The sequence below is a fragment of the Tachysurus fulvidraco genome, chromosome 1, assembly GCF_022655615.1.
Source record: "Tachysurus fulvidraco isolate hzauxx_2018 chromosome 1, HZAU_PFXX_2.0, whole genome shotgun sequence".
Classification (NCBI taxonomy): Eukaryota; Metazoa; Chordata; class Actinopteri; order Siluriformes; family Bagridae; genus Tachysurus; species Tachysurus fulvidraco.
Window position 1 is genome coordinate 50,361,223 of NC_062518.1, and position 15,180 is coordinate 50,376,402.

At 42.9% G+C, this 15,180-nt stretch overlaps 3 protein-coding genes across 5 annotated transcripts in view; all 3 read left to right on the forward strand.

Annotated features, from left to right (window-relative positions):
• LOC113636558 overlaps positions 1 to 15,180 on the forward strand; it is an 86,513-nt gene that overhangs the window by 55,814 nt on the left and 15,519 nt on the right. The gene's annotated exons all lie outside the window — the stretch shown is intronic.
• Positions 1 to 15,180, forward strand: part of LOC125141289 — a 72,515-nt gene that overhangs the window by 55,290 nt on the left and 2,045 nt on the right. The gene's annotated exons all lie outside the window — the stretch shown is intronic.
• On the forward strand, positions 4,846 to 15,116 carry LOC113636579. The gene is made up of 4 exons (XM_047814357.1): positions 4,846 to 5,035; positions 11,682 to 11,978; positions 12,086 to 12,376; positions 14,428 to 15,116. The coding sequence occupies exons 1-4, from the start codon at positions 4,909 to 4,911 to the stop codon at positions 14,553 to 14,555; spliced, it is 843 nt and encodes a 280-aa protein (XP_047670313.1). The 5' UTR covers positions 4,846 to 4,908; the 3' UTR covers positions 14,556 to 15,116.

Consider the following 15,180-nt stretch of genomic DNA (forward strand, 5'->3'; position numbering starts at 1 on the left):
TATTTTTGTTTATTTATTTATTTGTTTGTTTTATTTTTATTTTATTTTATTTAACCTTTATTTAACCAGGTAGAACTCACTGAGATTAAAATTCACAGGAGTGACCTGGCCAAGATGAGAAGAAGTACAAGTAATTCAATAACAGACTGACACAATACAAACAAAGTTTTTATAAGTTATATAATTATTACGAGATCTATCTTTGAAAGGTTATCCTTTGTTTCTCAGTCTCTAATTGTGAATCAAAAAAAAACAAACAAACAAACATAGTACATACTAAACCAGTTAAGTATAAAGAATTCAACAAATAAGACAGTGGCAAAAACCCCACCAAAGCATAACCTCCATTTTGTAAAAAAATTATATATTATTTTAAGTTATAAAAGTAATATGGATTTTAACCTAGTTGTTTCCAAACGTATGGTCATCATGCCTCCTGCGGAGTTGCCAGATGGCCCAGAGGGCAAGCCACACTTTTGACATTTTATGAACTATGCCTATAGAATTTATAGAATGTAATCATCAGAGAAAAAAGACTACCAACCAACATAACTTATCAAATCATTGCATAAAGCATTCTTTTGTATTATTTCATATGTATGGTTTGTAAAATTGTTTCGTGTCAGTCATTTTCTGTGGAAGGGGACATAAACTAGGATGCACGTTTCATACTGCCAGGGGGTCTCATGCTGATACAGTTTTAGAACCATCTAATGTCTACCACATTCTGAAATAGTCATGATGACCACTGATGTGGACATTCAAACTGCAATTAAAATCATCTACAGCTTAATCTTTATTCATACTGTACATTAGAGATGCTCGAAACAAAAACGTCACTGAATCGGCAGCTTCAATATCATTTACTCACTCTCTCACTCATTTTCTACCGCTTTATCCAAACTACCTCGGGTCACGGGGAGCCTGAGCCTATCTTAGGCGTCATCGGGCATCGAGGCAGGATACACCCTGGACGGAGTGCCAACCCATCACAGGGCACACACTCTCTCATTCACTCACGCAATCACAGACTACGGACAATTTTCCAGAGATGCCAATCAACCTACCCTGGAGGTGTGAGGCGAACATGCTAACCACTAAGCCACCCCCGTCGATATCATTTAATACTTTTTTAATGAATGCTGTTTTAAATGAACGTTCATTTATATAAAAAAAAGTGAATTATCATATCTCTCATATCCGCCTCCGAACCACCTGTGATTTATTAAAATGCACATTATTTCTTATTATGCTACCCATCCAGCTCACGCAATAGGCTTTAACCGTGATTCGAATGAAATGTGTAACGTTAATTTTGCATTATTGTCAAATCTATAATTGTTTTCTGCAACAGTATGAATAGATAAATATTGTGCAATGATGATAATATTGTTATTATTATTTTGTGTGTGAAAATTGGTTTGGTCATCAGTTTATTTAATATGGAAAAATATAGTCCAGGAGGGTCAAGGATGTGTTAAGTGTCTGTCTCCAATTACAGAGGAATCCCTGGTGGCTGTAGTTGGTCTCTCTGAAATTTTGAATGTAATTAGGGCCATAGAAGAGCAGTACACTTCTGTATAAAAGTGTGTAAAAGATATAGTATGTAAAAGATATAGTGCATGTTTCAAATGTTAAAAAGGTAATGCAAAATAAGTCAAGTTTAAATACTATCAGATAAGTACTATCAGATAAGTTTTGTCTGTCAGTGGTACGATATAAAGCATCTTTATGCACATCTTCTGGTGATGTTAATTAGTTCAGATAGACAGTCTTGGTATGGTCGGTAATACTCATTTACAGTGTAGTTCAGTACATTATCAAGGTCAAAATACAGTGCAGAATTTGAGACTGAAATGGATCAATGCCAAATGCTGATGGAGTACTCGAACTGTGTCCAATTTCCTGTCTGTATAGGTCAGCAGCTTCTGAGGCCCTTGGCAGCAGTTGCTCTGAAATTCTTCTCTTGCAGCCATCTCTGGCCAGCTGATTAGGAATGCCTTTGCCTATTAATAGAAACATTTGAATTGTAAGAAAAAATGTAAATACATACTGATCATACTTTAAGAGTAGGTTCAGAGTAGGTTTGGAGTTGACAAAACCAAACAAATCCAAGATCAGGTTCAGCACAGCGCTTAATATAAACATACTATATAAACTCCTAAATGCACCTTAATGTCTCAAAAAGCCAATCATGGGAAACATGGAAAGAGCCAGTTTGATTTACTTCTCATGAGAAAGACTGCATAATTCACTTCTTTGTTGAAGAGATTTTTTTGAATATAATAAATTTAAATGCATTTACAAGCCAGCAATAAGTTCAAGAAGGCAGCTGAAAAAAATACCTAACCATTTCAATGCAAATGATTCAACTGAATTTAATCATTTACATAGTTTAGGTTTACAAAGAGCTCATATAATGTGTGTATGTGTGTCAGGGATCAGCGCGGATCCGTTAGGGATCAGCGCAGACTTGTGGCCATGTGCGTTTGTGTTTGTTTGTGTCATGTGATTGCCCCGTCGTCGTCTGCTCCTCCCCCGTCATCACACCTGTTTCCCATTGTGTGTGATTGTCCCTGTCTGTATATATGTGAGCCGTGTTGCCTATGGCAGCGCGGCTTCATTAATAATAATGTTAGTTCCCTGTGTAGCGTGGTTTATGTTTGTCTTCCTTATGTATTAAACCCCTTTCATTTGAAGCTATCCTACGTACGGGTCTGTCTCCCATCCACCTCCTTCCCGCTCCTGACAATGTGTTAATGTTCTCCTGCATTAGTGTTTATGCATGTAAGTTTAATAATAACTGCCAATTCATATAATAGTTATATAGAAATAAGTATAATTTAATTCATTCATATATTAAATGATGGCAAAAGAGTGGCAATTTTGTCTGTAAAATCCCTTCACTGTGAACTGCTTTCACTTGTTTTACTAAGTGATACAAGGGGAGTGGCTTTTTATTGCATTTATGTCACTGTGTTTACAGCTGATTGGTCCAGTTTTGGTTTGCGATCTCAAACTAAATGCAAACTTACTTGGGTAAAAAACGAAAACCGTGCAAAAGGCCACAGGACACTGAAAGTATGTCTATATATTGGCAGACGGTTTACAGCATAATGATGGTATGATAGAGTCAAACAATTTTGAAGTAATGTCAAAGCAATATCCAACACATACCTAGAATATTATGGCTATTTCATGCCTGAACAAATCTCTGTACTCCAGTCTGGCTTATCTCACATGTAAGATTGGATACACAGTATCTTGTCAACCCATCCTCCATATCTAAGGGCTCCTGGGCATGAACAATGAATAACTATTTTCATTAACAAAGATTAAATATAGCTGCAAGCAGCAATACCAGGGTCAAGCCCAACAAGGGCAGAAAAGGAAATTAACGGGAGTTTTGGAAACCAGTTGAAAAACTTAGGAAAACCTCATAAGTTATCAGCAAACAAGTTATCAGCAAAAATAGCTGTTTCATATATTTGTACCAGTATGTGGCCCTGAGATAAAACTGTACATGCACAAGTCATAACTGTGATGATATTTCCCAAGCGTCACACTAGTACACCAAAGTTTAGTGAAGATGCAGCCCCGTATACACTGACTTGCTTTACAGCTGTAACTTCAAACCATGATGGAAATTTTGTATTTAAAATTATGATAATATTGAAGTTACTAAATGTTTGCTTGGCTATTCTGTTTGGTTGCTAGGGAGTGAACTGCCCTTTACTAATGATTATACTCCAAGCCACAAGTGAAATGATCCAACCCCCGTGTTTCTATGATGTTCTGATGCAGAGATGTTTTGCTAATGGTTGCCTATGCTTGGATGCTAGGGAGTGAATTGGCATCCGTCAGTGTTTATTCCTAAAAAAATATACTAATATATGTTGTAATAAATGCATTGCTCATTATTAGTTCATGTTAGTTAACACATTAACTAATGTTTACAATTGACACCATATTGTTAAGTGTTACAAAATTAATAAATGAAGTATTGTTAATTTTTAATTATTTTTAATTATTTAACTAATGTTGACAAATACAACCTTACTGTTACCAATAGCTTATAAAGAATAGTACAAATGCCATAAAAAATAGACATCTGTGAAAATAATGAATCATATAATGTCACCTTAGTTGATGTAAGGCAGTCGTTGCTGGTTATGCCTGTATTCTGCTAAGATGTCTTCATTGAAGAGGGTTAGATAAAATTCTCTACCATGGTCCACTCTGAACTGATCCCACATCCCATGGGAAAGGACAGCATTTTTCATTCTGGGTTTAAATTATGTGCACCCTGAAACAAAACAGAGTTAAGTAGGTTACATATAGAAAGTATTCAACCCTTGGTTTTAGAAGAACTGGTGTAGAGAGACTATAGGGCAGTTTCCCAGACAGGGTTTAAGTGTAGTCCCAGACTAAAATGCATGTTTAAGCTTTCTTAACTGAAAACAGCTTGCACAGAGATAGTTTAAAATATATCAGTGCCATTGTTTTGTCTCACCAGTAAGTATGTTTGTAAAAACTACTTAAAAATCCAAATATATCTTAGGTCTTGTCCGGGAGTAATCTAAGCCTTGTCCAGAAAACCTTCAGGAAATGGCCCTATACCCACCCTTTGCCTATGCCATTTTCTGTCACTATGTATTATCTCTGTACTTCGGAAAGTTAAATGCTAAGCTAAATACACACTGATGTATGATTATGTATGATTAAGCTCAGAGTAGAGCCGCTGCTCTGCCACATCCAGAGGAGTCAGCTGAGGTGGCTCGGGCATCTGTTCCGGGTGCCTCCTGGACGCCTTCATGGGGAGGTGTTCCGGGCATGTCCAACTGGGAGGAGGCCCCAGGGAAGACCTAGGACACGCTGGAGGGACTATGTCTCTCGGCTGGCCTGAGAATGCCTCGGTATTCCCCCCGGAAGAGCTGGAGGAAGTGTCTGGAGAGAGGGAAGTCTGGGCCCCCGGATAAGCGTACATCAGTCCGTCCAACCTCCTCCCCTGCCATCGGATCCAACTTACCACCAGGTGATGATCAGTTGACAGCTCCGCCCCCTCTTTACCCAAGTGTCCAAGACATACGGCCGGAGGTCAGATGAAACAACCACAAAGTTGATCACCGACCTAGGGTGTCCTGGTGCCACGTGCACTGATGGACACCCTTATGCTTGAATATGGTGTTCGTTATGGACAAACTGTGACTAGCACAGAAGTCCAATGACAGAACACCACTCGGGTTCAGGTCGGGGGGGGGGCGTTCCTCCCAATCACACCCCTCCAGGTGTCACTGTCGCTGCCCACATGAGCGTTGAAGTCCCCCAGTAGAACAAAAAGAGTCCCCAGTCGGAGCGCTTTCCAGCACCAAAAAAGTACAAACATACACAATTCTATACAAACTATACAAGATAATGCAGACGATGGGATACAATATACACAGAATGAGTATAAAATAAGAATAAATAATGAATAAAATATATAAAATATGAATATAGAATATATAACAGATCGGTTATGTACATAAAGTGTGGGAGTGCAAATAACAATATTGTGTAATATTAAACACTTAGTACAATATACAGCAGCTGTAGTGTGTGTAATATATACAGATGATGATGACTGACAGTCCTGATAATGCAGTACTTATAGATATGAAGCAGTGAGTATAATTATGGTGAGTTGTTAATCAGTGTGATTGTCTAGGGGGGGGGGGGGGGACTGTTCCTGTGTCTGGTAGTTTAAGTAAACAAAGTTCTGTAGCACCTGAGAGAAGGGAGCAGCTGAAAGAGGTTGTGTCCAGGGTGTGAAATTAACCCAGCTCTGTAAATGAACTGTAGTAAATGAACTGTAGATACAATCTTCAGGAAACAGACATCTTTTTTTTTTTATTTTTTTTTTTTTAAATCACATAGTCCCTGGACCATACTGGGGCATGTTGCATCCTTGGGACTCTTGGAGAGAGGGGAAGGGGTTGCACAGTTTCAGGTGATTCAGAGGTTCTTGGCAGCAAACAAACATCATCAGGCTGTGATGTAGGAACACTTGAAGTGGTGGGGGGTGTAGGTGCAAGGTGGATGGCATTCCACACATTTCCATCGGATAACAAGTAAGTAGCAGGACCTTTCTGGGCTACCACTTTAAAAAGTTGGGTAAACTTAGAACATCCCTTTGCAATGAACCCAGGCATGCGGATGCGGACCGAAGATCCAACTTGGAAAAGTGGATGGTTTTGCACTACGTCGTTTGTCTGTATACCGTTTTGTTTTCTGTTGCTTCAGACTGATGTTCTGTTTCAGGTTTGTGTGCTCTGTAAGAGGCAATGTGGACTGGAGACCTCTTATATGCAGCTTTGTATTGAGTGGTCTACCATGAAGTAGCTCGGCAGGAGACACTGAGGTCATGGCATGGGGAGTAGCTCTGTATGTGTGTAAAAACTCAGTGACAAAGGCTTTCAAAGGTTTACCTTCGATGTTGGCTGTCTGTAAGCAGTCCTTGAACACTCTGTTGAAGCGTTCTATTTCCCCATTTGCTTGTGGGTAATACACAGAGCTGTGGCAATGCTTGATATCTCTGTCAGCAAGGACAGATTTGAACTGAGCTGAAACAAACAGGGCCATTGTCAGTGACCAGTTCAAGTGGATTTCCTTCCCTACTGAACACAGTCGCAAGAAAGTTCATAACAGTCATTGAGGTAATACCTGAGCTGAAAGCAATCTCAGGCCATTGGCTATAGTAGTCAATGAGAGTTATCGCAAACCGGCAGTCAGGAGGTGCAGTTTGAATAGGTCCCACGATATCCACAACTACCTTTTCCCAGGCTGCAGTCGGAGTAGGCACAGGTTGTAGCGGGGCAGCATGGGTGTTGGCAGTTTTGTCATGCTGCAGACAGGTAGAGCATGACTTAATGGCAGTCTCAACCTGTGAATCTATGCCAGGCCACCAATACAAGTCTCGCAGTCTTTGTTTTGTGCGAACGATCCCTTGGTGAGTGGTATGAGCTAACTGAATGAGCTTTGATTGCAGAGCTTGGGGCACAATCACACGATGAGTGCCATGAATTATGTAACTATCCTGCACAGCCAGTTCATTCTGTATACGAAAGTAAGGTGTGATGACAGGGTCTAGGTTTTTTGCACTCCCAGGCCATCCTTTAGAAATGTAAAGTCTCACCTTCTGTAGCACAGGGCATGCATCACAGGCTCTTGAGAGCTCTTCAGCAGTGACAGCTGCAAAGTCAGCTGACACAACAGCCACCATCTCCAGCTCAGAATCTTGATGTTCTTCTGTAATGGGAAGAGACAGACGTGACAAGCAATCGGCTGTAACATTCTCTCGCCCTGGTTTGTATTCAATGTTATAGTTAAAACACAACAGACGAGCAGACCATCAAGCTATTCTCATGCCTGCATGTCCAAGGCCTTTGGTTGAGAGTAAGGTAGTCAGAGGGCTGTGGTCCGTTCTTAAAGTAAAGTGACGACCCCACAAGTAAGTGCGCCACTTTTCAGTCGCCCAGACACACGCTAAGGCCTCCTTTTCAATTGTAGAGTACTTGCGTTCGCATTCGGTCAGTGCTCTAGAGGCGAATGCAACTGTCTGTTCTATATGACCCTGGATCTGTGTCAGCACAGCGCCAATGCCGTAATCTGACGCGTCAGTTGTGACGACTGTCGGCAAGGAAGGATTGAACAAGGCAAGAGCAGGGCTTGTAGCTATGATGTCTTTAACTCGGGAGAAATTTCCCTGAGCCTCCTCAGTCCAATGGAAAACAGTAGACTTTCGAAGTAAAGCACAAAGAGGTTCTACAAGTGTGGCGTAATTGGGAATGAACTTTGAATACCACGCAGTCAGGCCAAGAAAAGAACTTAGTGACTGAGCATCATGAGGAGGGGGAGCTTGAGCCACAGCTTGAACATGGCCAGGGTCTGGTTGTAGGCCAGAGGCAGAAATGAGATGCCCAAGAAAGGACAACTCAGACTTCCTGAAATGGCATTTAGCTGTGTTCAGCTTCAACCCACTCTCCTGTAGGCAGTGAAGGACGACTTTCAGTCCCGTGTCATGAAAATCAGGAGTCTCACCGTATACAATTATGTCGTCTAGATAGCATTGCACACCTTTTTTATCTGCCAGAATCTGAGACATCATCCTTTGGAAGGCACTAGGTGCTGGGGCCAAGCCGTATGGAACTCTTGTAAAGCGAAAAAGTCCGTCATGCGTAATAAACGCTGTAAGATCTCTGCTGCTTGGGTGTAACTGGACCTGATGATAGGCATTTTGCAAATCGATTGTGGAGAACATAGTTGCACCACGGAGCTCAGTAAAGACTTCTTCAATGTGTGGCAAAGGGTGACTGTCTATCACCACCGCTCTGTTTGGCTCACCTAAATCCACACAAAGACGAATGCCACCAGTCTTTTTCTTCACGACCACCAGAGGAGACACACAGGCAGACGAGTCAACTCTCTCTGGGACGTCTTCTGCTTCAAGTCTTTTCAACTCCTCTGAAGTTTCTGCTGAACTGGGGGCACATCTGAACGCATTTTAACTTTGTGGGTAAATCCAGTAGCAATGCCTAAAGCCTCAGTGTTGTTGACAGCAGTTCGATCCTGTGAAGCAGGTGGTTCAACGTGTCCATCTTGAATTTGAAGGCGCAGAGCTGTGAAGAGATCCATTCCAAGCAAAGATGTCCCATCACGGACAATGTAGAAGTCTCTTTGCGTGCTATGGTTGCAGTATGTAACAGTAAGGTGAAGGCATCCAAGGACAGGAATAGGTTTCTTCATGTAGGTCACTAGACGTACTGTAAGCTTTTTAAGGGGCATATGCAGAAACGTCCGGTGGTAAACATGCTCTGGAAGAATGGAAACTGCTGAACCTGTGTCTACAAGCAAATCTGTGGTAAGTAACTGCCCATCTTTTACATGAAGAGACACAGTACAGGTAAGACGTTTTGTCTGTGACACAGTTGAAGTAGGAGTAATATTTAAGACTGTAAGATCTGGCACAGTAACTTCTTGCACATTGCATGTGGAAGCTGCGCTGCGGCAAACTTTGGCAAAGTGTCCTATTTTCCCACATTGTTTGCATTTTTCATGTTTAGCAGCACATGTTGGGTTGTTGGCTAAATGTGAATTGGATCCACAACGGTAACAAGTCTTGCATTGGGCAGTGTGAGTCGGGCCATTGTGTGTGCGTGTTGCATTTGATTTCGTTGTCGGTCTACGTTTGTGTGTGACAGCACCACCTCTCGATTGAACGAGTTTGACCGTAGCTTCAGCTGCGGGAGCCATCGCTTTCGCCTCAGCCACTGCAGTTTCAATTTGGGACGCAATTGTAATAGCTTTCTGCAGTGTGAGATCCGATTCCAAAAGTAGACGTTCTCTAATATGTCCGGAGGACGTTTTCTCTATAATCTAATCCCTAATCATGTCATCAGCGAGAGCACCAAAATCACAGTTCAAAAGCAAATCCCGTAACGCAGCAACGTATTGAACGGTAGATTCGCTGCGCCTCTGCGCACGCTGACGAAATTTATTCCTCTCCGCAACCACGTTCACTTTCGGAACAAAAAAAGCTTGAAAAGCATCACATGCAGACTTGTAAGACGTACCGACATCCGGAAGTGTAAGAAAAATCCGCTGACCTTCTGTGCCCAAACAATGAAGCAGCAGCGCACGCTTTCGCTTGTCTGGCATCTCGTTAGCAGTGAGTGCCAGGAGATAATTTTCAAACATTTGTATCCAAGACTTATAGAACATTGTCGGCTCACCAGGAGTATCCAGGAAAGCTGGGGGTTGTGAAATTCCAAGAAAAGCCATTCCTCGTCACCAATATGTTGTGTATGTAGTAGAAAACAAAGTAGTCACAGCCAAGTTTTAACTATAAACTTCTTTACTCCAAACTTCTTCACACACACCGTTCTCTTACTCTCCTGCATACATACGTATTCTGTTTTAACAACATAGGTGCATCATACCACCAACTGGGCCGGAGGTGTATTGCACTATACCACAGTCAGCTGAAGAAGTTCAACCTGCCACAGGATCTGCTGAAACAGTTTTACACTGCCATCATCGAATCCATCCTCTGCACCTCAGTAACTGTTTGGTTCAGCTCAGCCACCAAATGGCAGTCGTGGCCTAATGGTTAGAGAGTCTGACTTGTAACCCGAAGGTTGTGGGTTCGAGTCTCGGGCCGGCCACGACTGAGGTGCCCTTGAGCAAGGCACCGAATCCCCCCAAACTGCTCCCCGGGCGCCGCAGCATAAATGGCTGCCCACTGCTCCAGGTGTGTGTACACGGTGTGTGAGTTCACTGCTGTGTGTGTGCACTTTGGATGGGTTAAATGCAGAGAACGAATTCTGAGTATGGGTCACCGTACTTAGCCGTATGTCACTTCACTTCACTTCACTTCAAATCTGACCTCAGAAGACTACAGAGGGTAGTCTGGACTGCTGAGCGAATAATTAGCACAACTCTCCCCACTCTTCAAGACCTGTACTTATCCAGATTGAGCAAAAGGGCAAAGAAAATCACTCTAGACCCCTCAGATCCAGCACACTCCCTCTTTGACCTGTTGCCATCTGGCCGACGCTACAGAGCCCTGAGCTCCAGAACGACCAGACATAGGAACAGTTTCTTCCCTCAAGCAATCCACCTGATGAACAATTAACACCATGGAACACACAACACCTAATTGCATATCCCACACTTGCACATTTGCACTATGTATACCTCAATTTGCACATCTCATACTTGCACACCTGTACATACATGCATACATACATACATACATACATACATATTGTCTATACTGTTTTCATGTTTACTTCAATTGCACATTTCAAAAATGCACGTGTACATACAAATTGTATATATTGTATACTTCAATTGCACATTTCTCACACTTGCAAATTGTACATACGATGTATTGCCTATATTGGATATGTATATTTAAACTGCACATTTCACACCTGTAAGTGTGTACATACAATTTCACCTACACATGTCATTCTGTTACACTGTGGAGCTTCTGGCACTAAAACAAATTCCTCACATGTGAAAATGCCTGGCAATAAAGCTGATTCTGATTCTGAAGGGGCAGTGATTATTTTTACGGTCCACTTTCTGGTTCTTGTGATGTACAAGTCCTGAGGGGTGGGCAGGGTATATTTCAAAGGCAGGAGATTGTTTTGAAACCATTTTGACCATTTTTAACGTCAGCAAATAATAAAACCTGTTTTTTTCAGGGCAAATTGACTTGAATGCTTCTAAATAAAATAATTCTACAATTATCACCATTCTGTGTGCAATATCTATTTTGCCCACCTGATGTTATCTGACACACACACACACACACACACACACACACACACACACACACATACACACACAATAATTTTGTGTGAATAAACCTTCGTTTACCTCCTTATGTTTTTTTAATTTTTTTTATTATACTTAATTTATAAACGATAAACCTTATGAAATTTTGCCATGTTTTGAGTAAAATAAGTAGAAATGATTAAATATTATTTTGGATAACCACTGACTTAAAATTGTCAACATTACTCAGCATATCTCCAGGCCAAAGCTGACTGATGCAACTAAATTTATAAATAAGAGAGAGGAAACAAATATTATTTGAATATGAAAACACAATATGTGTGTGTGTTCTCTTTCAGTTCCTGTATCAGTTGTCATTACTGCAGAGGTGAAGAGTAATCAGACTGCTGTTCTGCCCTGTGATCAGACGTGTTCTCATCAGGTCACATGGTCTCAGTTCACTAACGCAGGTTATGTAGTGGCTCAGTGTAATCAGACATCCTGCAGGTCAGCAGAAGGATTTAACATCTCCCATGATCAGTATCTGAAGGGAGATCTGACCCTCAACATCACTGCAGCTGATGACAGTAAGAGGAACATATACACGTGTGAGTGTGATGGCAAATACGTTAATGATGTGCGTCTCAGCATCGAGTGTAAGTGTGTTTACTGCTCTATAGTTTATAAACTCTCACTGATTTAGGTTTAATGTGTTATATTTATACATATAGTTAAAAGTCAGTCTGCTGTTTTTTCTCCTCGGACATCAGATCACGGGTTCATGTGAATCCTGGTGAAGATCTACAGCTGAATTTGCACATATCAGACCAAGTGGAGGTGATCTTTAAACACAGAAATTCAACAGATCCACATGGTGTACAGATCTGCAGTGTGTATAAAAGCTCACTAAACTGTACAGCTGAATACACACAGAGAACATCACTCACTAACACACTTCTTACACTAAGAGGATTCAAGAGAACTGATGATGGAGTTTACATCGTCAGAGACACGAAGTATAACGAGAACCTTCAGTACTCAGTAACAGTAAGAGGTACGTATTCAGTGTGATTTGTGTCAGTGTGTAAAATTCATCCATCCATCTATCCATCCATCCATCCATCCATCCATCCATTTTCTACTGCTTATCCGGGGCCGGGTCGCAGGGGCAGCAGTCTAAGCAGGGATGCCCAGACTTCCCTCTCCCCAGACACTTCCTCCAGCTCTTCCAGGGGAATACCGAGGCGTTCCCAGGCCAGCCGAGAGACATAGTCCCTCCAGCGTGTCCTAGGTCTTCGCGGGGCCTCCTCCCGGTTGGACATGCCCGGAACACCTCCCCAGGGAGGTGTCCAGAAGGCATCCGAAACAGATGCCCAAGCCACCTCAGCTGACTCCTCTCGATGTGGAGGAGCAGTGGCTCTACTCTGAGCTCCTCCCGAGTGACCGAGCTCCTCACCCTATCTTTAAGGGAGCGCCCAGCCACCCTGCGGAGGAAACTCATTTTGGCCGCCTGTATCCGGGATCTCGTCCTTTCGGTCATGACCCAAAGCTCATGACCATAGGTGAGGATAGGAACGTAGATCGACCGGTAAATAGAGAGCTTCGCCTTGTGGCTCAGCTCTTTCTTCACCACAACAGATCGGTATATCGACCGCATCACTGCCGAAGATACACCAATCCGCCTGTCGATCTCCTTCCCTCACTCGTAAACGAGACCCCAAGATACTTAAACTCCTCCACTTGAGACAGGAACTCTCCACCAACCTGAAGGGGGCAAGCCACCCTTTTTCAACTGAGAACCATGGCCTCGAACTTGGAGGTGCTGATTCTCATCCCTGCTGCTTCACACTCGGCTGCAAACCGTCCCAGTGCACGCTGAAGGTCCTGGTTTGAGGAAGCCAGCAGGACAACATCATCTGCAAAAAGCAGAGATGAAATCCTGTGGTCCCCAAACCAGACTCCCTCCGGCCCCATACTGCGCCTAAAAATCCTGTCCATATAAGTAATGAACAGGACCGGTGACAAAGGGCAGCCCTGCCGGAGTCCAACATGCACCGGGAACAAGTCTGACTTACTGCCGGCAATGCGAACCAAACTCCTGCTCCGGTAATATAGGGACCGGACAGCCCTTAACAGAGGGCCACGGACCCCATACTCCCAGAGCACCCCCCACAGGTCACCACGAGGGACACAGTCGAAAGCCTTCTCCAGATCCACAAAACACATGTGAACTGGTTGGGCAAACTCCCATGAACCCTCCAACAACCTCGCGAGGGTATAGAGATGGTCCAGTGTTCCACGACCGGGACGAAACCCGCATTGTTCCTCCCGAATCCGAGGTTCGACTATCGGCCGAATTCTCCTCTCCAGTACCCTGGCATAGACCTTTCCAGGGAGGCTGAGGAGTGTGATCCCCTATAGTTGGAACACACCCTCCGGTCCCCCTTCTTAAACAGAGGGACCACCACCCCAGTCTGCCAGTCCAGAGGCACTGTCCCCAACCTCCACGCGATGTTGCAGAGGCGTGTCAACCAAGACAGCCCCACAACATCCAGAGACTTGAGGTACTCAGGGCGGATCTCATCCACCCCCGGTGCCTTGCCACTGCGGAGCTTCTCAACTACCTCAGTGACCTCGGCTTGGGGAATCGACGAGTCCACAACTGAGTTGTGTGTAAAATTCACTCAGTTGTGTGTAAAATTCACTCAGATGTGTGTAAAATTCAACAGTCTGATATTGGTCAGAAATCATCGTGAACATTCAGGTAATATAATAAAATAAAACTTAAAGTTGCACTGAAACTCGACCGTATGAGAACCTGTCATTAAATTCTACATTTTCTACACACAGGTTTGTTTAGTAGTAAATAAATTCTCCTGCAGATGATTTACAAATAAATAAATGTTTAAAACTAACACTGTAAATGAGGCCCAGTGGGTGTGTTATTGGTGTTCAGTTAATCACACTCACTGGCACATGGTGTGTGTTAAGTTACTAATAAATACTCTGTGTGTGTGTGTGTGTGTGTGTGTGTGTGTGTGTGTGTGTGTGTGTGTGTGTGTGTGTGTGCGTGCACGCGCGCGCCCTTGTGTGTGTGGAGTACAGATCAGCACAAAGATCAGGAGTCTGCTCTACCAGTGTGGGCGATCGTCCTGATGGTGGTGTTGGTACTTCTGGTTTCTTTCTTCGTCAAACATAAGCGACATCCATGTGCCCAAACACTTCCAGTTTAGTCTCATCAGACCAAAGCACAGACTCCCAAAACTCATCTTTACCTTTCGTATGTTCACCGGAAAACCTCAGTCTGGCTGTGATGTGCCGCTGTTTGAGTAAAGGGGTTCTTCTGGATCGATGGCTCTGAAGCCCACCACGATGAAGAGCCCTCACAACTGTTTTCCTCAAAACATTAACTCCAAAAGAAGCCAGGTCAGCAACAATCATCTTGGCAGATGTCTGGGGCATCTTGCTGACATCTCTGACTATTTTCCTCTCCAGAGTTCTTGAAATCTTGTGCTTACGACCACACCCAGGTTTGTTTCTTACAGAATTTGTCTCCTTGTACTTGGCATTGATGCAACGTACAGCGGTTCTAGACACTGTCAAATGCTTGGAAATGGCAGTATAGCCTTCCCCGTTATCATGAGCCTCCATTATCTTCTTTCTGAGCTCAAAACTGATTTCCTTTGTCTTTCTGTGTTTGGCATGGTGAGTAAAAGTAGTAATAATGTGATCGATTGCCCTGCTCCTTGGAGTCCTTTTATGCTGATTGAATGCCCAGGTGTTGTTAGGAAGCCAATTAAAGCTGATTGATTAATTAGGTGTGTTTTGAAAGCAAAAATTCACATGGGGCTAATATTT